Source organism: Channa argus, chromosome 13 (genome assembly GCF_033026475.1).
Source record: "Channa argus isolate prfri chromosome 13, Channa argus male v1.0, whole genome shotgun sequence".
Taxonomy (NCBI): Eukaryota; Metazoa; Chordata; class Actinopteri; order Anabantiformes; family Channidae; genus Channa; species Channa argus.
Genome location: NC_090209.1, coordinates 18,084,615 through 18,109,776, shown reverse-complemented (window position 1 = coordinate 18,109,776; position 25,162 = coordinate 18,084,615). Strand labels below are relative to the sequence as shown.

The 25,162-nt window shown below is 37.0% G+C and overlaps 1 protein-coding gene across 3 annotated transcripts; it reads right to left on the bottom strand.

Annotated features, from left to right (window-relative positions):
* Window positions 1–4,905: 4,905 nt before the first annotated feature.
* LOC137139871 (uncharacterized) lies at window positions 4,906–23,124 on the bottom strand. Of its 3 annotated transcripts, XM_067527715.1 has the most exons (14): window positions 22,969–23,124; window positions 22,120–22,379; window positions 20,874–20,978; window positions 20,651–20,755; window positions 19,800–19,904; window positions 19,285–19,385; window positions 18,430–19,056; window positions 14,767–15,402; window positions 13,424–14,152; window positions 10,693–12,487; window positions 9,783–9,959; window positions 9,429–9,605; window positions 8,911–8,957; window positions 6,521–7,705 (listed from the first exon to the last, which is right to left on the bottom strand). In XM_067527715.1, the coding sequence occupies exons 2-14, from the start codon at window positions 22,155–22,157 to the stop codon at window positions 7,179–7,181; spliced, it is 5,169 nt and encodes a 1,722-aa protein (XP_067383816.1). In that variant the 5' UTR covers window positions 22,158–22,379; window positions 22,969–23,124; the 3' UTR covers window positions 6,521–7,178. The 3 variants fall into 3 exon arrangements, with proteins under 3 accessions (XP_067383818.1, XP_067383816.1, XP_067383817.1); XM_067527717.1 differs by lacking the exon at window positions 6,521–7,705 and adding an exon at window positions 4,906–5,209 and having other exon boundaries at window positions 22,120–23,110; XM_067527716.1 differs by lacking the exon at window positions 22,120–22,379 and having other exon boundaries at window positions 22,969–23,105.
* Between the last annotated feature and the right edge of the window lie 2,038 nt (window positions 23,125–25,162).

Sequence of the window (25,162 nt, the reverse complement as noted above, 5' to 3'; positions counted from 1 at the left end):
CCCTGTGTGTGTGTGTGTGTGTGTGTGTGTGTGTGTGTGTGTGTGTGTGTGTGTGTGTGTGTGTGTGTGTGTGTGTATGTGTGTGTGTGTGTGTCTGTGTGAGAGAGAGAGAGAGAGACAGAGACAAACAGAGAGATAACAAGAAAGAGGTAATTGGGTACTGATGCAGATCAGGGGTCATGATAAGATAATGCAGTTATTATGTTTAATGCTTGCAACCTATGAAAACAGAGAAATACAAACAGTGGCAGGTATTGGTTACCCACATCACACACTCACATCCTTAAACTAATTTTGTAATCTGATTACTAATTTGGTTCTGATGACACTGCCTCAGGTTTGCCCCTTCTCTGTCTTGATTTGGCCATGGATCTGGTTTTGTCTGGAGTGAGACTCCAATTCAAATCCATGTTAGACTGGATCATCAATATAATTATCTCTGAGTCCAAACACTCCTTTTGAGTGTTAATGTAACAGTATGTTCTCTTTAGTGATGCTGATTCTCACAGTATATCAGCTCATCATAGCTATGCAGTATGAACGCTACACACACTATGGCCAATGAATATCTGAGCTCTTTATTATAAGTTTTTAACCATTACCAGCTTAGTTTACTTCATGTTTGTTTAGTTTATGCCTAATAACTTTTGAAGGCTATTGTTGTTTAAAGTGCCTCATAAAAATCTCAGTATTCCCATTTGATTTTATAGACATTTGTTCATAATTTAGCTGACTGAAGCTTGCACTGTACAGTTGTGATGTTTAGGAAAATCATGTATTTGTCTTTCTTCACCAATTTTCTCCTCAGCGTCAGAGATGTAACTTTACAATGAGCCGTTTCCAGGGTTTCCTGTCGCTGGCAACACTACATGCTACATTTCTCCCCATGAGACATCCATTGTGGGTCAGTTTGTCAGCGATAAGTCCTGGCTACATGTTTGAGTTATATGTATGAAATGGAGCCAGTCACAACAAAGAGAATCAGACTAAATAAGGGCAAAATATATGCATCAACATGTCACTGCTGCACACATGCAAGGCTTCGTAATACCCTCTTTCTTTCCAAATACAGTTTCCCTAAATGTCATCATTGTTGTTCTAATAACAATGAGGATCACATTATGGTGCATTTGTCTTATGTAATTCATCACCTGCTTTGGTTTAAAAGATCAACCCAAATGTTAAATGTTAATGTTTATGAAAAAGCTAGAAAGTCCATTGTGATGACCGTCCCTGCTGCAACACAGTCCAGTTAAATGTTGGTAACTCACCTGCACTGCACACTTTGTTTTCTTTGATTTACATTTAGTAATTTAGTACATTGAACACATTTTATTGTACAAAACAATAAATATGGTGTCATTTCTTTTTGTAGCCTACATTTTGTTAAGTTGTATACAGTTGCACATTAATTATTTTTGCTTGAGTTAATCATAATTAAGTTTCCTGTGCAGGTGGAGCTGTTGTGGGCTTCAGCTGCTGGAGGGATTTTTTCAGCTGAACAAAAGGATGCACCCCAGGAAGCAGAACATCTAAATAGAGGAAGTTGTCAATTTGACCTCACCAAGAGTCTGCTACCTTAAAGGGGGATTGTAATTTCTATTTTGGGTTATTTAGCTATATTATCTTACTTATTTAATATAGTTGTTTTGGATAATATCTAATTATTTGCATTCAGTAGATTTATTATGTGCAAATTCATTGTGAGGTTTTATTTTTCTGTTACCCCTGGTGTGTCTTTAATGGTCTGATCAGCCATTATATATGTTCCCCTGTGTGTTCACTCTGATTTGAATTCCTATGATACTGAATAATGAGGAGTCTTGAGTTAAACATTTCCAGAAAATGGCACATAGGCACCAAAGTCTGCTTGATAGAACAGATAGATGTGGATTACAGTACTTGTTCACATCTATTATCTATAACTGCGTATACTGTTATGCTGACAGCATAGGGTGAGATACAGGCTACACCCTGAACAGGTTGCCAGTCTAACTCAGGGCTAACACAGAGAAACACACACAGATAGACAACCATTCACACTTACATTCATACCTATGGGCAATTTACCAGTGAACCTGACATGCATGGCTTTGGACTGTGGCAGGAAACCGAAGGACCCAGAGGAGACACATGCAATCACAGGGAGAACATGCAAACTCCACACATAAAGGCCCACAGCTTTGGGCCTTTCTGCCCAAGGCTAACCACTCCAAAACCCGTGCTCAGTATGTAACATGTCCTCTAAACCTAAAGCCCATACAATGTGTTTGCCCCTACCCTCTTATATTACCCCATGATGGGAAGCAGGTGTTTAGTTAGTTAAAATGTCATGGTTTTGCTTAAATGTAGTGCATTGTCACATGACCATTCATTGTGTGATGGTTACACTAAATTACAGAAGGTTGTTGCACATTAGACTTGAACTCCAGTGTCCTTTGGAAAAGTCCTCTGTTCAATTAACTCATCCATCCAACCCAACATCTTCAAAAAAATCTTTTTTCTCATACGTGAAACTGTGCACCCATGACAGGACTGTTCATGTATAGTATCCTCAACACTCCTCACCTCTCATCTCCATGCTGACTGTCTGCAATCTGTCTCTCAGCAAGTCTGTTTCTCAGCAGTGTGTGTGTGTGTGTGTCTGTGTGTGTATGTGGAGAGAGACACAAAACAGGTAGATGGTGAATCACAAATAAAAGGTCACTCCTGTATGTTCTGATAAATACCTAAACTCAATTCTCAAGCACCAAGCTGATTATCTACATTTTACTTAAAGTTCAATTATGATGATTATGGTATTTTTAGCATAATATATGCAGTAATTAATAATGAATAAAGGTCAAAGATCAATCTCAATAAAGGTGGAGATTTTAACCACTTTATGCAAGGATAGGTGATTAACCCATAATGATACATCAGCATTTATTTCTATTATTATATTGTTACCACCAGGTGGTGGTAAAGCTGTGGATGATTATTGTATCTTTACTTGATTAGTTGAAAAAACAATGCTTAGTTAAGGAGGATTCTTGAAGAGACCTCAGAGTAGAGCTTCTTCATCGGTAGAGGCATCTTCATGTTTGAAAGACAGGCAATGAGGAGGCTCAGCAGAAGAATGGGTGGGGTCCATTATTCAGGGGAATGTCTTGTATGTTTTCGTAATAAAAAAAACAAAACAAAACAAAAAGCCAGTAGGTCCCCAGCAGGTAGAAAGCCTTGCACTCTGAGAGCTGTTCCACTACAGAGCAAAGGGACATTTAAAATTCATGGCTGACTGATTGGCAGAACCTTCATAATCAGTGAGGCTGCCATGATCAGTGCCGGGGGACAGGTTGGTCTGTTGTAAGAAGGAATGAGTTTTAAAGCTTAAGAGTGAAGTATAATTTGGACAGTGAAGTTTTCCTGAAAGGTCTGTCTGGCGGTTAAGACTTAAGACCTAAGACTTATGTTTAGGGGTTTGTTGTAAACATTATGTCAGAAAACACTTTACGTTAATGAAGGTGCACTTTACATGCACATGCGTGCTCACATGTTTAAATGCTCTTCCTCCCCCCGTTGTTCTCTCTTCATCCCCTACTATCTTACCCCATCACCTCTCATCTACTCACTGAGGTACCAAAGGGAGCTGACCTCATCACCCTAGTGCCATGGTAACGCCCTGCAGCGGTGCACCCTGGGTCCCTGGGATCCTGGGATCCTGGGAAGGTGAAGGAGTGTGGAATGTGATTGGTCTGTGAGTGGGAGAGTGGATGCAGAGGTCGGGAGCAGAGCATCCTGGATGGATTGATGGATTCAGTGACAGCTCAAATTCACACAGGCACACACACACCACACACACAAACATTATTATACAAACATGATACCGGCAAACTGCTATTAGACTCTAATTCACTTTGTCTTTCCAGGCTGCAGGGCAGAGTATGAAGAGGTGGAAGTGAAGGGTGCTGAAAGCCCTTATTTTTATTCATTCAGGCAATGTCAGGGTTGGAATATCTTAAACACTTTAGTTGCTCATGGTTTATCAAATTACATGGTAATTTCAGCTTCATCTTGAAGGTTTTTCTGATGTGCCTGGCACATCAAGAACACGTCATACCACTGACCCTGCCACTGAATGGGGTTTATGTGATGTTAGAGCGTGATAAAAGACACAAATTACTATTTTAATTGAGCACTAAAGTTAATACAGTTGGGTGTAAAAATGTGCATCCTCTCTTTCTGAAATGGCAAAAACAATTAAAAAAAAGTTTTTTCATCATAGTATTTAATGCACAGCTACAGTAGAACAGTAGAACAAATGTTCCTTAAGATAAATCAATTAATTTTGTATTAATTTATCAAGAGGGATACAAACTTAATAATAAAAAAATATAAATGGTATTTTCATTATTCTACTATAACCTTTTTATACATTCCTTGACGATTTCTGTTACCTCTAATGCTTAAGGAACATTTGTACTAATTGAATTTGCATTGTTAATATAAGTTTGCTTCAACCTACATGCAATTTCCATTTAACAGAAATGCAAACATAACATATAGCAATGCACATTCACACGTTAGTGCAAATGTTCTTTCATCATCAGAAACAACAAAAATGGTCAAGGAATGGATAAAAAAGGTTATGGGAAAATACTGAAAATTAAATTAGTGCACAATTTGGATTGTCTCTGATAAATTAATAACACATTTTGTTTCAGTAAATTTGCAATGAAGGAACATTTGCACTAGTTTATTGTGCATTGAATATTATGTTGCTGAAAAACTGCTCAGATGCTCATGAGCAGATGTTTTTTTTTGTTTCTTGTGCTACCAAAGAAAAAAACTGCTACTGTTATGTTATAAGTTATGTTGCTCCAACCCCTTCTTATTCTCACAGTGTCAAATTTTATTATGTCCTTTGGTGTCTATATATACATCACCAATGCTTCAAATATATATTTTTTAAAAACATCACTTTCAAACATTACAATTAAATTCATATCAGTTGTATTCATTTATTTAGCACCAAATCTAAACAAATTGATCTCAAGGCACAGTAAGGTAAAGAGCTTACAGAATGACAGAAGACAGAGAGGAAAATCTACCTTAATCTGCCACAACCATGTGGGGTGAATAGAGAGCTGAGTGAGACAAGAAGAGCAAAAAGAAGCAACAGACAAAACACTGGGCAGGTGGGTAGGACACACAAGCCCCGAAGCTCAACCTGCAGAATAAAAGAGAGAGAAGCATAACTAGGGGGGAAAGAAGACACCATTTTAATGTCATGTAATTGTGGCAGATATGAGGAGAGGCGACTGAAATATGAAAACCTACAGTGGCCAAAAGCGTCTGTTCGAGAAGCAAAAGGATTTGACAAATGTCAGTAAAACACAGCCACTGAGTACTTTGAATTAAGAATGGTTCATGGACCCAAACCAAGCAAACCAAATGTCTGAGGTTTTAACTTTTTTCTTTCAAATAGCTCAAACAACAACTGATACAGATGACCACACACTGAGTTTCCACAATTTATTGACATGACATGATGTTTCGACCACAACAGGTCTTTTCCAGGCCAAACAAACATAAAAAAGCTCCATTATGTTTTTGAAGTTTTTCAGCAGTCCCATTTACTCAGGCAGAAGCCCTTGTGTCCATTCAGCAAACCCACGCAAACACTTGTGCGTTCAACTCCAGGCTTTTTACAGGCAGCTCTCTAATCAAAATAAATCTTCAGTGACAGAGGCAGAGTGAGGCTCTGAATGTGTTGTCAATTAGCAGAGGCAGAGCAATAGTAGAAGAGCAAAAGAAGCACAAACAGGAAAGATCATGAATGAACCAAACATGTCTGTTGTTCCTACGAGGTCTCTGATGTGGGCCCACAGCTAAATGTGATTCTTTAGTTTCTTCAAAGATTTGGTTTGTAGTAACAACGAAGCAGCTTGTGCAAAGAGGCCTTCAGTGTGCCGGGTGCTATTGTGCCAAATGTTTCCTTTCAGTTCTCTGCTTTCCCTCCCTTTGCTCTTTCTCTTGCCCCCAGCTTTCATTTAAGCTTGTTCTTCATGGGTGTAATTCATTGTCGGTTTTATTCAGATGCTTACAAGCATGCACGCAGACACATCATGCCAGTAGGCAGATATGTAAATTTGGCTGTAAAAGACAGCCACGAATACATGGAAGTTGCCGTGTTTTGTCCTTGAACAACTAAAAGGCCTATGTAAGTTGTAAGTGTTTGTGTGGCCCTAAACAGGATGAGCAGTTACAAAACGATGGAAAGTCTAAAATTAGTTAGAAAACTGGTGTCAACATCATCAATTATTTTATGTAGCTGTGGCTATTTCAATTCCATTTATTTCTCTCAATACAACAAAACCCACATTTTTATTTTGGATCAAGAGGGAGGGAAAGGTCAGTTAATTGTATCTTCCAGTTATTTGACTGTAGTTATGTGACACAAAGTGAGGAAGATAAAAACAGAGAGAGCTGAAGAGTTAGAAAAAGCTCTAGCTGAAGGAAAGAATCTAAGCAGTGAAAGTTTCTTTGCATTCTTTATTTAGCTTCTGTTCTTTTTCCATTTCACTTTTCACGCGTACAAACACAACAAAAAACAACACAACACAACATAATCTGACTTACTTTGACTGACTATGTGGAGAGCCCAATGTTTTCAGTATGTCTAAAGCTAATATGTCCCTTACAATCTGCCTTATGCTTATTCATCTTACTCTTAAAGTAAATGGCGTTTATCAGTGTCTTGTTTTGGGTGAAGCTTTTTGTCTCTTCTCTTAATTTTCTCTCTGTTGTGTTGTGTGTTGTCTACGCTGTTTTTCATTTGAATAAGTGAAGAAATGAATGGCCTGAATAAAAAAAAAAAAAACAACAATCTCCAACACTATGAGTGTGTACATGGACAAATTAAACAATATGATGTTCCAGTGCCGGTTTTGGAAAACAGAACAAAGTAGAATAAGAAAATCAATCTACATACTGTGTACTCGCTCAGTACATCTCAATAACATTATTTCTTTGATCAGGGCATTTTACATAGTATACATAGTAAAACATATTAAAAATGGAAAAAGCAAAATCTCATTAGTGAGCATATTTAAATCTTTCATGTTGCTTTTAAATTTAATACACAAATTATCAAAAATAAAATTATAAATATCCATGTCCATTAAAGACAGAAATGTTTAGTCTATGTTACACAAAGCCACAGAACCATTCCTCAACCAGAAGCCTGGGAACAACGGTTCAGTGAATTTAGCTTTGAAGGTGTGTATGAGGCTCAGCTCTCCTGATGACACACTGTGATAACTCAGATTCCCACTTTCCCAATCCAGTAACACTGCTATTTTATGGCTAAGAGGCTTTTGAATATTTTCAGATACATTCCCATGTATGGCGATGTATCCATCCTTGGAGCAAATCAGACTCCAGGACACCTCATTGCATCCAAGTCCACCAGTTCTGTCCCATTTTCTACCTACGTCATTATAAGCCACTGCGATGCCGACCTTGTCCCACCACTCCACCTCCCAGTAGCAGATGCCTTTCAGGCCCTCTTCACAAAACACCTGAGTCCTCTTAAACCTGTCCTTGTTTTCAGGTCGTGATACCCTCTCCACTGATCTTTTTACAATTCTGACTTTCCTGTTCCCTTCAGACAGAACAAGCCTTTTGCTCACTGTGCTTTCATCAAACTTCAGATCTACATAATCTGACAGAGAAACAAACAACACATAAGTGAGGAAAATATAAAACATGTTTATGTGAATTTATGTCATTTTTAATTTGATTTCAGTTTCTTTTTATCACCTTAGTTTCAGTTTCATCAGTGTGCAACACCCTAGATTTTTGCTTTATTGAGTCTTATCCCTCCTTGTGAGAAGAGAAAAAACTTTCAACACCCACCCAAAGCACAGGCTTTTCATCTGCTCAACCAGTTGTCACACCTGGCCTGATCGTGGTGCTGGAAATATATTTGGGATGAGCTTGATGATAAATGAGCTGTATGTGGGGTCATCACACAACGTGCTGACATCAGGGTTTGTGCCACTTCTGTAAGGGGCTGTTCCTCAATGTGCTCCAGCAGCTGGGTGAGTTGTTCACAGTCTGGGCCAAAGAGGTTTGGCAGCTTGGAGAGGACCCTTATCATGAGGATGGGCTTCACCAAGGAGACTGATGTTTGCACCTGGATTTGGCCAGGCTTAGATATGAACCAGGTTTGTTTGGGCCAAGATGGATCTGTTCATGGCACAATGCACAGTGCCAGTTGTGCTTTTCTCTGAGGGTGTGGGACAACACTTTGCTGGGGGTCAATCTGTTTGCACATCATGCCTGATCCAGGTCCTATATGTCTTTTCCTCGCTTGTCTTGATCCCACCTTTGTTGGATCGGGGTGCAAACAGGGGCTGGCACTCATTCTAATAACTCCAGAGCATCCCAGAGCCTTATGATTACAGTGCCTGAAGAGAATGTTGACAGGCCAGCCTTTAGAGTTCCCATGGCATGGATATGCACTTTTTCAGGCAGCAGGAGTAATCAGGAGCTTTCCATTGATACGCCAAAGTTTGTGGGCTTGGCCACTGAAAGAGTGTGTCTGGGCTGCAGTGATGGGCTGCATTTCAGCACCATATATCCATCAGTGTGCTCTTGGGTTCTCTTTGGCAAAGTGCTGCATAGAACATTTCCTGCTTTTGATCTGACCTAATACAGTGAAGGCTCAGGGAGGTGTGCATTAATGAAGGACCCATGGGCTTTAGTCCCATGATAAAAGGCCCATATTCTGGGTGGGTGTCAACAATTTTTTCCTCAGGTTGCTGGTGCAAGGAGGGATAAGGCTAAAAGCACAGGGAGCTGCTCCTAATTTACAGAACCTTAGGTTACAATACAGAATCAAAGCAGTTGTTACAAAATACTTACATTTCTTTAGGCCTGGCTTTAATCGGTGCTCTCCACCATGTTCCAAACTATATTAAATAAAGATAATAGTGTCATCACAGACATACTTTTTTAAATTTAATACAAGTTTTTTTAAAGCAATTAAATCAAAAAAATCATCTATTTTTACAAAGATTTGACCTTAAATATATTTATTTGTAAAATATGTTACTCTCCCCTGAGTTAATTAGCAGGACAGTTAGTTAGAAAAGGTAGACATAATGCGTAATAAACCTAAAGCTGGGTTAGCATATTTGGTAGGGAACTAAGTCAGCATCAATCTTTAGGCTCTATGAATGATTAGGTGTCCACTTATGGTTGTAGTATCTGAATTTCTAACAACCCATTTAGCCTAGAACTAAGTTATTTGAGATTTCTGCCTCTAATTATTTTGGTGTAGATGTATTCTCTGTTTGACCTGATTTAAGAGAACCACATACTGTATACCACTACAGATGTACACATACTGTACAAACAGAAATCCAGACATATTAACATACCTCAGTGTCTTCAGCTTCTTGTCTGGATCCTCCACTAGAACAGAAAGCATCTTTGCCCCATTGTCTCCTGGGTGATTGTAACTCAGATCCAGCTCTTTTATGGTGGAGCTCCTGTTGGATTTGAGAGCTAAGGCCAGGAATGAACAGCCTTTCTCAGTCACCTGACAACCTAAGAGCCTGCACACCACACACACACACACACACACACACACACAAACGTTTTACACAATTGTCTTTCTAGTCACACTAAACTTTTCTGTTAGTGATGTGTTTTCTTTATAAGCAAACAAGAACATCTTGCTTTAAAGTCATTGTATTACCGTGAAAAGCTAAATTTGGCCAGTGTACACTCACTTGAGAATCTCCAGTTTACAATGTAGGTTTTCTAAGCCACGAGCAAGTAACTCTACACCTGAATCCAGCAGGTCATTGTGACTTAGATCCAGCTCTGTGAGATTAGAGGATGGAGATGTGAGGACTGAGGATGTCAGACCTTTGCAAGATTCCTCAGAGAGTTCACACCAACTCAGCCTGTAAAAGAAATTTTATTTTAAAAGAAACTCAAGGAACAGTCAATTTGCAATGCCTCATTTAGAATATATATTTTTAATTAATAATTTTGACAGCAAAATGCTTAATAACTAATCTTATTGTCAAGAGGTGCCATCGACGCAGCACAAGTGAAACAGATATAAGGATCAACACTGGCAGCAAAGCAGAGATATTACTTTTTTAATTGAGGCTCGCCCTTCAAACCAATCAGTGGAACCCTGTGCATCATATGTTAATGCAAAAAGGTATGCATGTATATATGAAATGCTTTGCCAAAGCATCACTATGTAATGATCCAGGTAGATTGATTTGAAGCCAAATGCTACAGCTAGTTGGATTCTTAAATTTTGTAGATTGTAAGTTTTAAATGGCTGGATGAGGCTCCAGTGTTCTCTCTGTGTTGAGCTACATACGTAGCCTTACCGCAGTATGTTTTGTCATGGTGTTAATGAGGATATTAAAAAAATATATATAGTTGTGGTTCCTCAGGGGATTAAAACACTGCACTGTAATAAAATCAGACACCTTGTTTATCAATTGTTCATTTAGTGTTTTTGGTTTTGTGCTGTTTAAAAGGTCAACAATAAAAACCCTTCACTAATTGCCCCATAGTGGTCTTCTGTCCACTGATTGTTTTGTGCCCTTTAATTCCCTGTATGTGACCATGATGTAACATGAGTAATTTGTCAAGAGCCTTTTTCAAAGTACTTACAATGTGGTTTTGGAGACCTTGACCACTGGCAACATTCCCAGAAGAACTTTCTCTGACTTCAGGTACTTTTTAAGATCAAACACATCAAGTTTCTCATCTGACGTCAGTAGCACAAAAGTCAGAGCCGACCACTCAGCAGCAGAAAAATGTCCAAATGTCTGTGTTTCTGACATGTACTTTTTGACTTCTTTCACAAGAGAGTGGTCATTCAGTTCATTCAGACAGTAGAAAAGGTTGAGATTTTTATCTGCATCACTATTCTCTTCTCTGATCTTCTCCTTGATGTACTTAATTGTTTCCTTGTTGGTATTTTTATTTTCAGTTTTTTTCAGCAGCTCTTGCAGTAGAGTCATATTAGTTTCCAGAGAGAGGCCAAGCAGGAAGCGAAGAAACATGTCCCAGTCTCCATGTTCGCTGTCTAATGCCTTGTCCACTGCTTTCTTGTAGAAGTCTGATGCATTCAAGTCTGCAACAATTGAGGCAGGTGTGGTAAGCACATTTTCACCTTTGTTATTGAATGTGTGAAATGCATAAAAAGCTGCCAGGAACTCTTGAATGCTCAGATGTGCAAAGAAAAACAATTTCTGTTGGTACAACCCACGACCTTCTCGTTTGATTTGAGTGAATAACCCAGAGAAGACTGCTGCTCTTGTGATGTCAACGCCATACTCTGTCAGATTTTCTTCACAGAAGAGAAAATTCCTTTTCTCCAGCCCCTCGAAAGCCAGTTTGGCCAGAGACAGAATTGTTTCCTTGTTCCTTGTATTCCAACATGAGTCCGTCTCAGAACTTTCACCTGTTTCATCTTCTCCATACTTAACATTGGCCTGTCGGCACTGCAGCAAAAGAAGGTGTATGTACATGTCCGTCAGAGTCTTGGGCATTCCCTCTTCTTGGTTTCGTTTAACAAAGTCCTCCAGAACTTCTGAAGTGATCCAACAGAAGACCGGGATGTGACACATGATATAAAGGCTCCTTGATTTCTTCACATGTGACAAGATTTTCTCAGCCAAGTCTTTATCACTGAATCTCTTCCTGAAGTACTCTTCCTTCTGGTCGTCATTGAATCCTCGCACCTCTGTAACTCGGTCAACTTTATCAGAAGGGATATTATTGGATGCTGCAGGTCGGGAGGTGATCCATATTTGAGCGTTGGGAAGCAGGTTTCCTTGAATAAGGTTTGTAAGCAGAACATTCACTGAGGTTGGAGCTTTCATATCTCTCCAAACTGGACTTTTGCTGAAATCAAGATTAAGGCGATATTCATCAAAGCCGTCAAGAACAAGAAGAATGTTATACTTGTCGTAGTCGTTTATTTCTGATGTTTCCATAGCCGGGAAGAACTGATGCAGAAGTTGCTCGAAACTGTGTTCGCTGTCTTTTCTTAAATTCAGCTCTCGGAAAGGAAGTGGAAACGTGTAATATCTGTTTTCAACAGCTTTACCCTCAGCCCAGTCCAGCATGTACTTCATGGACGCAAAAGTTTTTCCAATGCCTGCAATTCCAATTGTTAGCACAGTCCTGATGGGTTTGTTGTCTCCAGGTGCAGTTCTGAAGATGTCATGATATTTAATGGGTGTTTCTTGTCCTACTGGTTTGCAGTTTGCATCTTGGACATGCCTGGATTCACTCTGCGCATTGACCTCTCCCCTCTCTCCCTCTATGATGTAGAGATCAGTGAAGATTTCATTCAGAAGAGCAGATGTTTTCTGCCTATCAATCCCCTCAGCCACCTGGGTAAATTGCTCTTTCAGCTGAGATTTCAGTTTTCGGTGACTTGCAACATCAGGCTTCTCTGTAAGAAAATAAAAGTTGTAAGAAATTAGCAAAGCTCCTAAAATTACAGTGATTTATTTACTCAGTTTTTTTACTTCTCTGTAAGCTTGGTTGCAATATTCAGCATATTCTTTGATGTTTAGAAACAGCTAGAGGCATCTTTAATTAGGCTATTTTTGCACTTAAATCTAAACTAAAACATTATGTAATATATATATTACTGTTTATAGTATGTTGTATGCTGTAATATAACACATAACCTAGTTAGTTTACTCATTTCGGCTCTGTCAGTAGGACACACAATGAGGTGAATAACTGAATGAATGAGTATTCTGTGTGAGAGCATTGGAGTTGACTAAAGTTATGTTGTTGGCCAATTATGAAAGGCATTAAATGTTGTACATCATTTAGATCTGTAGCTGATGCTTTGCACTTAATATTATGTATTTTGATAACTGGGGTTAAATAATTTCACTTTTTGTTAGCCAACACATAATAAAGAATGAAAATTAACAATGTTAGAAGATGGTAAAAGGTAGAAGGCGAAGAAATAAAACGTGACTAAAGACATTAAGGAGACAGTTACGGATAGTATCTTTTTGTGTTTAGCTCTAGTTGGTTTTATGATTTATGTAATTTTGTATGACATTTAAATTTCTGTGTTGATTAAGTTGCTTATTTGTCTTAATGTAAGTCTGCTATACAATGTATCAATGGTCCAATATGGTTTTAATTTATTGTTTTGTCTGTGTTTACTTTGTATAGCTCTTACATTGGTTTGATGAAAAGGATAAGGAAACTATCAGTATCAATCAAGTACCAATATAATATTTAATTTTTCAGTTTCCTTCAGATTTGTGTAAATTCTTTTTTTTTTTTTTTTTTTTTGTCCTTTCAGCTTATCCCGTGAGTTCACCGTATATAACAAACTGAATTCTCTATTCTCTGAACTTACCTCGTATTTCTGTCATTCTGTCAACAGGCAGTTGTTTAGCATGTGAGGGTCGAGAGGTTATCCAGACCTGGGCACGAGGCAGAAGGTTTCCTTTGATGAGATTTGTCAGCAGCACATCCACCAAGGCTGGCTTTCTAACATCAGTTAATGTTTCGTTGTTGTCAAAGTCAAGAGGAGTTTGGTATCTGTCCAGTCCATCCAAAGCAAATAAAACCTTTAACTGTGTAAAGTCGGAGATGACTGATTTTTTGGTTTCCTCAAACAAATTGTTAATGAGATCAACTAAACTGACTTTTGTGTCTTTTGTCAAGTTAAGTTTTGAGAAGTTTAGTGGAAATATGACTTCTTCAACTTTGGGTTTGCTCCAAAGTAACTCAGTAACTTTATCAGTGAACCAAGTAAACATTGACTTCTCATTTTTAGCCCAGTCTTTTATGAATTTCTTCATATGAAAGGATTTTCCAATATCAGCTTCTCCAATGGTCAGCACTGTTCTGATTTGTTTTCCATTTCCATCATTGAAAATATCAGATATTGAATTCATTTGTTTTATTGACTTTATCACAGTCTGTCCACTTTTCTCTGCACCATTGACTTCAGTGCTGTCTTCTCTCATGATGTGTTCTGTGTTTGTCTGGTTAGGATGAGTGAGGTCTTCATCTTGACTGTATTCTGTAAGAAATCTTTTCTTCAAGTTTTTCACCAGGGTCTGTCTGCGCTCCGGGGTCTCTGAAAAAACAGAAAGACATTCAGTACATTATTAATTATGTAGGACGGACAGCCTGCCTTGGGCCACATTTTTCTCCTCTATCTCAATTTGTTCCTCTCCTGCTTTCTCCAAAATAAGAAATTAATTTTCTGCCGTAGGAGGAATCGCTCAAATGTTTTTGTGTTATTCTCTCCTGGTCACCCTCTGTATGCTGAGAAATTTAAAAAAGTTGTATTCCTGTTCCTGTCCACATCCACCTTCACTACTCAATTTACTTGGCATAACCAAAGAAATTCAGCCAAACACAAAACATTACAATACTGATAATCATATTTGTACTAATACTTTGGGCTGTTTACATTATGGTGAGTAGCTCTGATCCACTGGACGTTCTACGATTTGACAGAATTACCAGGTCTTAAATGGTATGAAAACAAAATAAAATGAAAAAACAAGAAATTTCAAAAGGTTAAAAAGCTTACAAAAATGTATAAATTGTTTTCATAACACTGTCTATTGTCATAGATACCTGGTTTTCTTAATTAAAATTGTAACAAAACGTCTAACAAAAATTAAGAAACACACAGTGTAGTAGGCATACTAGATATGACAATACTGTATGTCACTTTCTTACCTCGACATTCCGTCACTTTGTGAATATAGTCGGCAGGAATCTTGTCCACATGTGAAGGTTGAGAGATGATCCAGATTTTTGCTGAGGGAAGCAGATCCCCTTTGATGAGGTTTGTTAGTAGCACATCCATAGAGGCTGCCTCTTTCAGATCAGTCAGGTTCTTGTTGTTTTTGAAGTCAAGAGAAGGTTTGCATTTTTCTAAGCCATCGAGGAGAAAAAGTACTTTACACTCGTCAGAGATGGAAACTCCTGCTTGTTTTTGATTGTTCAAGTGATGATTAAGGAAATCTTCCATGCTTTGATCTTCATCTTGTCTTGAATTCAGCTCACTAAAATGTAATGCTAATATCAAGTCTATGTCTTTGTTGGACTTTCCTTTGGCCCAGTCAATCATAAACTTCCTTGTTTGAAAGGTTTTACCAATATCAGCCACTCCTTCAGTTAGCACCACTCGCACTTCTTTTGGAGAAAATAAATTATTGTAGCTGCATTCTGATGTTTTTACTTCTGTCTTGTTTTTGGAAGTTTTTATCTCGTAGATTTTTGCCTCAATCCGATCTTCCCTCCGTTCCTTCTCATACTCCTTCTGCATTTTCTCTTTCAGAATGGCCGTGAGTTTCTTTTTGAGATCTTTCTCTAGAGAGAGAAGACAGTTATAGATCACTTAAAAAGTATTACTAAGAACAATACATACTTAATCTTGCATCCAGCTTTCACGTGAACACTATTCCCAAGAAGATCACCATTCACTTTATGCACAGTTTTTATGTAACAACAGGATAGATGAGGAGGACAAAGATACATGTCTAAAGATATTTGAGTTATTTTAGTTTGTATGTTTGATTGAATGATGTTTAATAGTTTTTCCCTTAGCATTGCAGTAAGAACATAACATGACAAAACTTTGTCTCAGAGGGTAAATAGCAGAGATATACTATTGTTGGGCATCAATCCGATCCTGCCTTGTGTCATCCTCTTCTCTGATACTGTACAGGATTTTTTTTTTTGTCCATTTCAGCAAAAGTTGCTTTATTTATAAAACACCATTGGCCGGCATATTTGTTTTGGTAGAAGAATTCACAAGGATATTTTGATGATATTTGCTTAACTGCAGTGGATTGATGATGATTTTACTGTCGAACAACTCATACTAGAAGATAAAAAGTACTCAAATTAAAGTATTAAAGTACCTTTTTCACCTTTGTACTGCAGGGTTGAAGGAGATTTCAAGAGCTCTGTTATGCCAAGTTCTACAAGCCATACATTATGTATAGTTGTCTAATCTGGGTGTGACTAGAGCATGGATTAGAATTTAAGCAGTAGAAACTGCTTAGTATGACTGGATAAGTGCAATGTTTTAATTAAAGGTAAACTGTTTGGTTAATAATGCTCTCAAAAGAGAGTGACTGATCAAAGATGATGCCTAGATTTTGGATCTGGGATGAAGGAAGAACAGTTTTGATGGACAGAAATTTTAGATGTTTTATAAATGTTTTTTGTTTTGAGATCATGATAATTATGTCAGATTTGTTGCAATTTTAGAAAGATTTTTTGCATTATTCCTGCAAACCACAGACAGAGCAGTGCAGAAAATATAGTTTGTGGTGCAGATGAAGTATTTTCTGTCAGATATTTAGGATTTTAGACACAAAAGAGCAGTGTCCTTGAGTTTAAGTGTTGATTGCAGATGGAAAAGAAACAAAATGAGTGATGGTGTCAAATACTGGACTGAGCTCAAGAGAGACAGAATGTGGAGTTGGTCATGGTTGGAGGAAATCAGGAGATCACTGTGACTTTGATGAAGGCAGTTTCGGTGCTGGTTAGGGTCTGAGAAGTCAGATTGAAATTGTTTAAATAGGTTATTAATTTAGCTTAGGTGGGCTTTGAGGTGGATTGCTACAACACATTGCAGGAGTTCAGACAGAAATGGAAGGTTAGAGATGGGCTTGAAGTTACTGAAAAAGGCCAGAATTAAGTGCAGGTTTCTCAAATACTGGGGTAAAACCATTTGAGAGTTGGGCTCACACATGAAGAGCACAGGGATAAGTTGTGACAGCTAAAATTGAAGGACAAAGGTGTGAGATCTAGGAGAAAAACAAAAGACTGGTGTGATTGTTAACAGGGGAGGGGAGTTACAAGCAGTGGTGGTGGAGATTGCAAGAGTGGATTGGAAAAAGATGAGAAAAGTAAGACAGAGAAATGCTGGGATACGTCATCTATGGGTTTTATGAGCTTGTTTAATTAGATCACATGGAGAACTAAGCTTAAAGCTTGTTTGTATTTCTAAAGGTGATCTTATAGACTTTGATGTGTACAGTGGGAGCAGTTTTCATGAATGGTGCTCTAGTTGATATGAATGCTTAATGCCCAAAGGAGTCCAGCTGGGTTTAATGGGAGCTAGTTTAGCTAGTTAATGTGTGTTAATGTAGTAAGTGACAAGAACATTGGGAAAGAGCTGTAGTTGATGAGAGGGTGCAGAGAATTTGTGCTGAAATTAGAGGACAGTAAAGTTATATTGATCATGTAAATATATATGACATAAATTTTTCATAGAGGGGCTAGATGGAGCTTCAAATTTAAAATGAATAACTAAAAATTAGTAAAACATGGCCAACACATGCATTAGAATAATAATCACATGTTTTATAAAAGTATAACAATAATGATCAGCACACTGGCAGGATAGGGAGTTGAGAGCTGTGAGCCAGGAGAAGCATTGTATTCCATGTTCAGATCAGAACTCCAGTTTTAGAACTAACCTTTCATCTGTCACAGGAAGAACAGCTAGTCTGCTTCAAGAGGGAGGGTTTTTTAAGCTCAGCATCCTCTAATGTCAGAGTACAAGGGATATTTAAACTTTATAAGGAAAATAGGTCCAGCAGGAGCTGATTCCTGAGAATGTTGATTCACCAAATAATTTGTCATAGGTGGAGACTATGACTATGAACAATGATCATTAAACTTTTTTTTAACTTGTCCTGATCATTTATGTTAGAGGCATTACTAAGAATTAAGAGCAATATAATAAAGTCAGGCTCACTGACCACAGTGAGCTGCACAGATAGATTTAAAATACTGGATGACAGGATTAAATCTTATGTTTACTAATAGTATTATTAGTAGAAACATTTGTTATATTTTGCACTTAAAACGTTCTCTGTAATCACTGCATACCGTGTAGGATGCTATGAGTACTTTGGGTATCACAGTCACTGTGAATGTCTTTCTTACCTCGACATTCAGTCACTTTGTCAATATATTCAGCAGGAATCTTGTCCACATCCACCTTCACTACTCAATTTACTTGGCATAACCAAAGAAATTCAGCCAAACACAAAACATTACAATACTGATAATCATATTTGTACTAATACTTTGGGCTGTTTACATTATGGTGAGTAGCTCTGATCCACTGGACGTTCTATGATTTGACAGAATTACCAGGTCTTAAATGGTATGAAAACAAAATAAAATGAAAAAACAAGAAATTTCAAAAGGTTAAAAAGCTTACAAAAATGTATAAATTGTTTTCATAACACTGTCTATTGTCATAGATACCTGGTTTTCTTAATTAAAATTGTAACAAAACGTCTAACAAAAATTAAGAAACACACAGTGTAGTAGGCATACTAGATATGACAATACTGTATGTCACTTTCTTACCTCGACATTCCGTCACTTTGTGAATATAGTCGGCAGGAATCTTGTCCACATGTGAAGGTTGAGAGATGATCCAGATTTTTGCTGAGGGAAGCAGATCCCCTTTGATGAGGTTTGTTAGTAGCACATCCATAGAGGCTGCCTCTTTCAGATCAGTCAGGTTCTTGTTGTTTTCAAAATTAAGAGGAAGTTGGCATTCTTCTAAGCCATCGAGGACAAAAAGTACTTTACACTCTTCAGAGATGGAAACTCCTGCTTGTTTTTGATTGTTCAAGTGATGATTAAGGAAATCTTCCATGCTTTGATCTTCATCTTGTCTTGAATTCAGCTCACTAAAATGTAATGCTAATATCAAGTCTATGTCTTTGTTGAACTTTCCTTTTGCCCAGTCAACCATAAACTTTCTTGTCTGAAATGTTTTACCAACACCATGCGATCCTTTGGTTAGCACTATTTGCACCTCATTTTTCTTAAATAAATCACCGTGGTCTAATTTTTTTGGTTTATCCCCTTTGCCTTTCACAATCTCATAGAGCTCAGTCTCATGCTTGTGTTGACTCAGTTCATTTTTATATTGGCTGATGATTCTCTCCTTCAGGTTTGATAAAAGCTTGTGTTTGGGATCTTTCTCTAGATTGAAAACAAAAAAAAAATAGAAATTATGTGAAGACAAAAAAAGTTGTGTGCAGTAGGCTATTTGCATTAATTTCACATAAAAAACTTTCAATATCAAAACAGTTTTATATTGTAATGTGATTTTTCACCTGTTAAACTTAAAAATCACATTATAATGTAATTATAAATATTAATTGTTATGTGAGTTGAAGTTCTTTGATAAATATATCATTGTTTGAATACCTTGAGTATGTGAACTTTCTGTGAAGTTGCGTGGGTCGTCTTTAGACGGATCAGAATTCACGGAGACACTGCTGTGCACTGGTTTCTGTGATTGAGGTGAGCTTTAACACAGAAAAACATTTCTCCATAAAATTATTTTGGAAATTTTTGTTAATAGCCAAAGATAATTGACTATGACAGTCAATACTGAATTGTTGACTAGTACGAATGTTGGAGCACCTGCTTCATGGAGGCTGTCATGTCACTTAGCAACAGTGACACATTAATATTGAACCTAAAAACCTAACCTTTTTTTAAATACAAACAACCAATCATATACCAACATATGTGCAACAGCCAATCAGAAACACTTTTTTACTTAAGCTTCATAATAATGCCTTTATCTTAAATAATCTGGAGCTCATGTATTAAAAAAAGAATATTACATTTATTTGTTCAGTTTCACAGTTTTTTCCCCTTTATTCTTTTTCAATCTCCAAATCTCTCACTATAGAAGTATTAAAAAAACAGCTTACCTCAGTGCCCCTTTACTAAAGTTGGGAGGGTCATCCTTGGACCTGGAACTTTTCAGCGAACCATCGCTGGGTGCAGGGGACACTGATCTTTCTTTCTCCAGTGGACTTTAACACAGATTTAAAAAATGTTTTTACAGAGTCAAATCTCAACATATTCAACATCTTCAACAGGGTCTTTGAATTTCTGTGTCTTAAAGTATTAACCGTACAAAATATAAAATTTATTTTTATTATCCAAATACATTTCAGCCTGTAGCCTTCATCGGGATCTGTCTAAAGTACCTAATAAAAGATATTTAAATAGAATTGGAGGTTATAAATTAAGTTTTTAGATAAAAACAACAAAATACCAACATATTTGTAACAGCCAATCAGAAACACAAAATCCGGAAGGCTTTCAATCATCTAGTTAATGAAAAATTGATTAATATCAAAGATTTTCTTACCTGCAAAACCAAGTATCTATATGATACAATGCCCATGAAAATATACATAAGGGAAACATCATGTTCTCTCAATAAACACATCACAGAACACAGGAGTCCCATTAAAACAAAAACGACATCACTAAGCCTGTTGCAAGACCTTTTACAAGAGGTGATCAAAATCAAAGTAGGTGGTAATATAAATAATTTAGAAAAAACAGAAGCATTTTAGATTTTTTTTCCTTTTCCATACCTGATTTCAATTTACTTAAGATTTATAATAATGCATTTATCTTAAACAATTTGGAGCTCATATATTAAAAAAAAGAATATTACATTTATTTGTTCATTTTCACAGTTTTTTCCCCTTTATTCTTTTTCGATCTCCAAATCTCTCACTATAGAAGTATTAGAAAAACATCTTACATGAGTGCCCCTTGACTAAAGTTGGGAGGGTCATCCTTGGACCTGGAACTTTTCAACGAACCCTCACTGGGTGCAGGAGACACTGGTCTTTCCTTCTCAAGCGGACTTTAACACATATTTAAAAACAAATGTTTTACACAGTCAGATCTCAACGTGTTAAACATCTTCAACACTGTCTCTAAATCTCTATGTGTTAAAGTACTAAGACTGCAAAATATCTTACCTCAGTCCGTTTTTACTAAAGTTGAGAGGATCGTCCTTTGACCTGTCACTTTTCATGGAACCAACACTGGGTGCAGGGGACACTGGCCTTAAGTAGTCATCAGAGCTGTAATGCAGATTAGAAAATAGTTTCTCAATAGTAAGCTTAATCAATCAATAACATAATTGCTACATGGGCATACCAGTGAGGGACAGTGTGTTGTTCAAGGACAGATCAAAATGTAGACTGGAGGAGCTAGGACTAAACCGTCAGCCCTTTATATGGTGGACAACCTGCTCTACCCCCTGAGCTACAATCATCCTATTATTGTTAAGCATCAATGTGCAAGTTACTTTACATTATGTCTCTTACTGTGTCTAAATCCTTGGCCCTTGTGTAAGTAGCATTATAACCCATGTTTTTAAGGTTTATCATGTTTAACAGGGGCACAGCCAGGTGGGGGGACAGCTCCCTATACAGTTTTTCACCCGATGTAGTACTAATGTTGGATCACTTAGCACCAGTGACACATTATTATTGAACCTAGATATGACTCTAAAGGTATATCTGGTAAAGGTAGCGATTCATAAATAAACAATAAATAAAGTGATTGAAATATTGTCAGTAAACTAAACTGTACCACATCTTATTTCCTCAAGAAGTTTCAGTACTTCTTGAAACCTAAATTCAGCCAACAATTATTTTCTGCCCCTCACTGTACATCATATTAAGGGGTGAGGCATATGCATCTGGGATTTCTTACAAATATATTTATTGCTATTAGCACAACACATTTTGGCCTGTAAACTTCATCAGGGTCCATTACAAGTACACACTAAAAGACATTTAGACAATTACCCAATAGAATAAAAAAAATGTTTTTTAATAAAAACAACCAATTATATACCAACATATGTGCAACAGCCAATCAGAAACACAAAAATCCTGAAGGTTTTAAATCATCTAGTCAATAAAAATGTATTAATATCAATATCAATAATTTTATTACCTGCAAAACCAAGTATTTATATGATATAATGCCCATGAAAATATACATAAGGGAAACACATCACAATTTGATTTGTTGTTCTCTGTTGATGTCAGGTGCCCCTCCTTATCAGACAGACATCAGGCTGGATTTTAGTTTTTAGTGCACTGACAAATTCAAGGTAGACTATAAAGTCCAGAAAGACTTTAACATCTTTAATATCGAAAGAGAGTCTTTTTTTTAATGGGTGAGATGAAACTGAAAAATGAATTTACTTACTTGTTAGAGGATGTGGTCATGGCCTGCTCCTTAGACATGTTGGTTTTAGAGTTTTTGAGTTTTGGATTTCTTCAGAATCATTATTCTGACTCTTTATTTTCAGCAGGATACAGTAGTTTCTTTGTGTTTTCTAACTATACTTGCTGTTGACAGAGTGTTTCCATCAAGTCCTCTACAGCACACAGCCGCCTTTAGGTTATTCTCTTTTCACAGTGGCTCATCACAGGATCCAGGTTCCCCTATTAGCTTTTTATGACTCTCTTTAAATCCAGTGGACATTTGAAGAACCAAAACAAAATCATTCAGTTCCTCATACATATGTCAAGAAAATGTGTTGAAAGCCTTATCTGAGTCTCATGACTTTTTTTTTCATGAAGTTTTTCGGAATAGCAAAATCAATGGTTAATGATTAATATAATGTGCGTGCTGATTTACAGACATTTAGTTTGACCTTGATGTGTAGCTTACATATTAAGAATTATGGCAGGTGTTGTATAGTTTTTTTAACATACAAAACTTAAATACTGAACATTATTGCCAAACTACATGCTATGCTCAAACCACAAGATAAGGCCGTTGGTGAACTGTAACTCCAAGCACACAGTAAATAAGAATCACACAGATAAAGAAGCAACACTGGCTCATAAAAAATATGTTCCTGAAGCTACACATCCTGACACATTATCAAGCAGTTTTCCTGGTATCAAAGTTCTTGTTTGTATGCAGGGCCACGTGGGTCCTAATATCCTTCATATTTGTACTTTATATATCATGCATGTTTATCTAAAAAAACAAGCAGGACAATGTAATAACAGATATGCATGTAGGGATCGTCAGCATCAATCTTACCTGCCAGCTAAATCCAAAATCTTTCTTACAGGTAATTCACACAGCCGTTACCTCAAATGCACATTCCACAACTTCCTTCTTAACTCTCAGCTACATTTAGTTTCACTTTTAATTTGCAGCAAAGCACATTTCCCTTCTCTCTGACTCGTACTGAAGTTCAGCCTACAACTGTACTGAAAAAGGTGTGGTCTGTTAGATTTATGTGTTTGCATATTAGCGTGATTTTAAACTACTTATTATGGTGATCCTGTGGGACGGATTAATTTGAGTGGCTTTAAGGGACAAGTATTGGACATATTGAGTTGTGATTTTGTATAAATAATCAAGGCCCCACAGAAAGATTTGCAAATACTTTCTTTCTCTTATTCCAGTGTCCTTAACCCTTTTTATTACCAGAAATTATTTAAACCAAATCCATAACCAAAATTGTGATATTTAGTGGGAGTTCAACAATGTTGGCATGGTCAAGCTTCACATGGTGAATATTAGATCTGCTATATGCTACATCCTGCTAAGCCTGTTGTTTTCACAGCTTTGTTATTGTATAATTTTACTTTTAATGCCCCCTTAGCTCAGACTTATGAATGCTGTAAACAGGGGTTCCAGTGAAGTGCAACTGTATTTTTGTGCATAAGGAATTAATCTTAAAGATGGGTCCATTACACAGTTTCACACACTTTCCTCCATAAATTGCATAGTATTTGGGTGTTTCAGAATATATACACACTACACAAAAATACAAAAGGACAGACACACACATGACCCTGCAGATCTGTGCTGTGCCTCATCCAAAAGAGAGTTTACACATGGTCAGCACCTGTTCACTGCTCCACTCCATGTCTTTTCATTGCCCATGCTGCTCACTGAACGCTCACCACCCTCAACACTATGACTCACCTTTTCCCGCTGCTTCTGTCTCTTCATTTCTTTACTATCTTCTACCCTTTGCCCTTTAAACTATAAAAGACCTCACCTCAAGTTTATAACAAATTTGTTTGGTTAAATCATTTTACTGTCTAAGCACAGGGTGAGAAAGACACAACTCAGCTGACCAGTGCTAATAAACTAACATTGAGGTATAAAATGATGGTGTCTTTCTTTGTAGGCACTAAACATTGTAATTAACAACGGTGATCACAAAAATTATGACTGTTTGAGCAAGAGACAAATGAGTTGTCATTCATACAGACAAGAAAAAAAGCTTTTTTTTTTTATTACATTTGCAATTGAGGCAAAATATAAAAATACTTAATTTTAGTGCATCATTTGCATGAAAACACAAGTATTCAACCTTAAAAATATATTTAATAAGTAGTTGTAAGCAAATACCGATAAGCTCTGTGGTGTCAGTCTTAAGTCTGAACACCAACAGGGTTGCAAAATTACATACTGTATGTGAACCTGGAGAACACATGGGAAAAAACAAGCAAATAAGAGAGAAAGACCAATTGTTTACTTCTGTGTTCACTCCTGTGTAGTTATCTGTTACTGCAATCCAGATGCACAAATATGTGTATCAGATAAATACATGTACTGGAAGAAGAACATGACAATAGACAGAAACTCATCAGATATTCCTGAGAATATAGATGTCAGTCACTACTGACCGGCCCCAAAAGACAATGTGTTAAAGAAATGTAAAATGTGTGTGTGTGCTGTATGTATTCTGTTAAACTAATGTTATTCATTGCAAATTTTTTACCTTGGATGGAACATTTAGTGCTGTAATAAAGTCTATTGTTGTCAGATGAACCACATCTACATTACTGCTATGGTGCCTTATAACTTCACCATTTCATAAACAAAAGCAATCGGATTAATGAAAATAAACTGGATCAAAAAGTCAACCTTTGGCAAGAAGATTATTTCATAAATCAAGATTATTGCATAGGTGATAATGTTGGTCTTTTGGTAAATCTGCTATTTTGGTAAATGTAATCATGTCTTGCCTGATTCCATCTTTGAATAAAAGAAGCAAAACTTATATTGTACTTTTATTGTACTCTATCTATAAATTGTGATACACCACAGACCCAAGGCTTGTGTGTTGTTAAATATGACTTTAAAGAACCAACAATCAAAATTATCCAGCTAACCTGTGAAATGTATTCAGCCAGATGTTTATCATTTACACCAGTTTGGAAACTATTTAAATATGTAATATACATATGATAGAGTACATTTATCGGGCTGT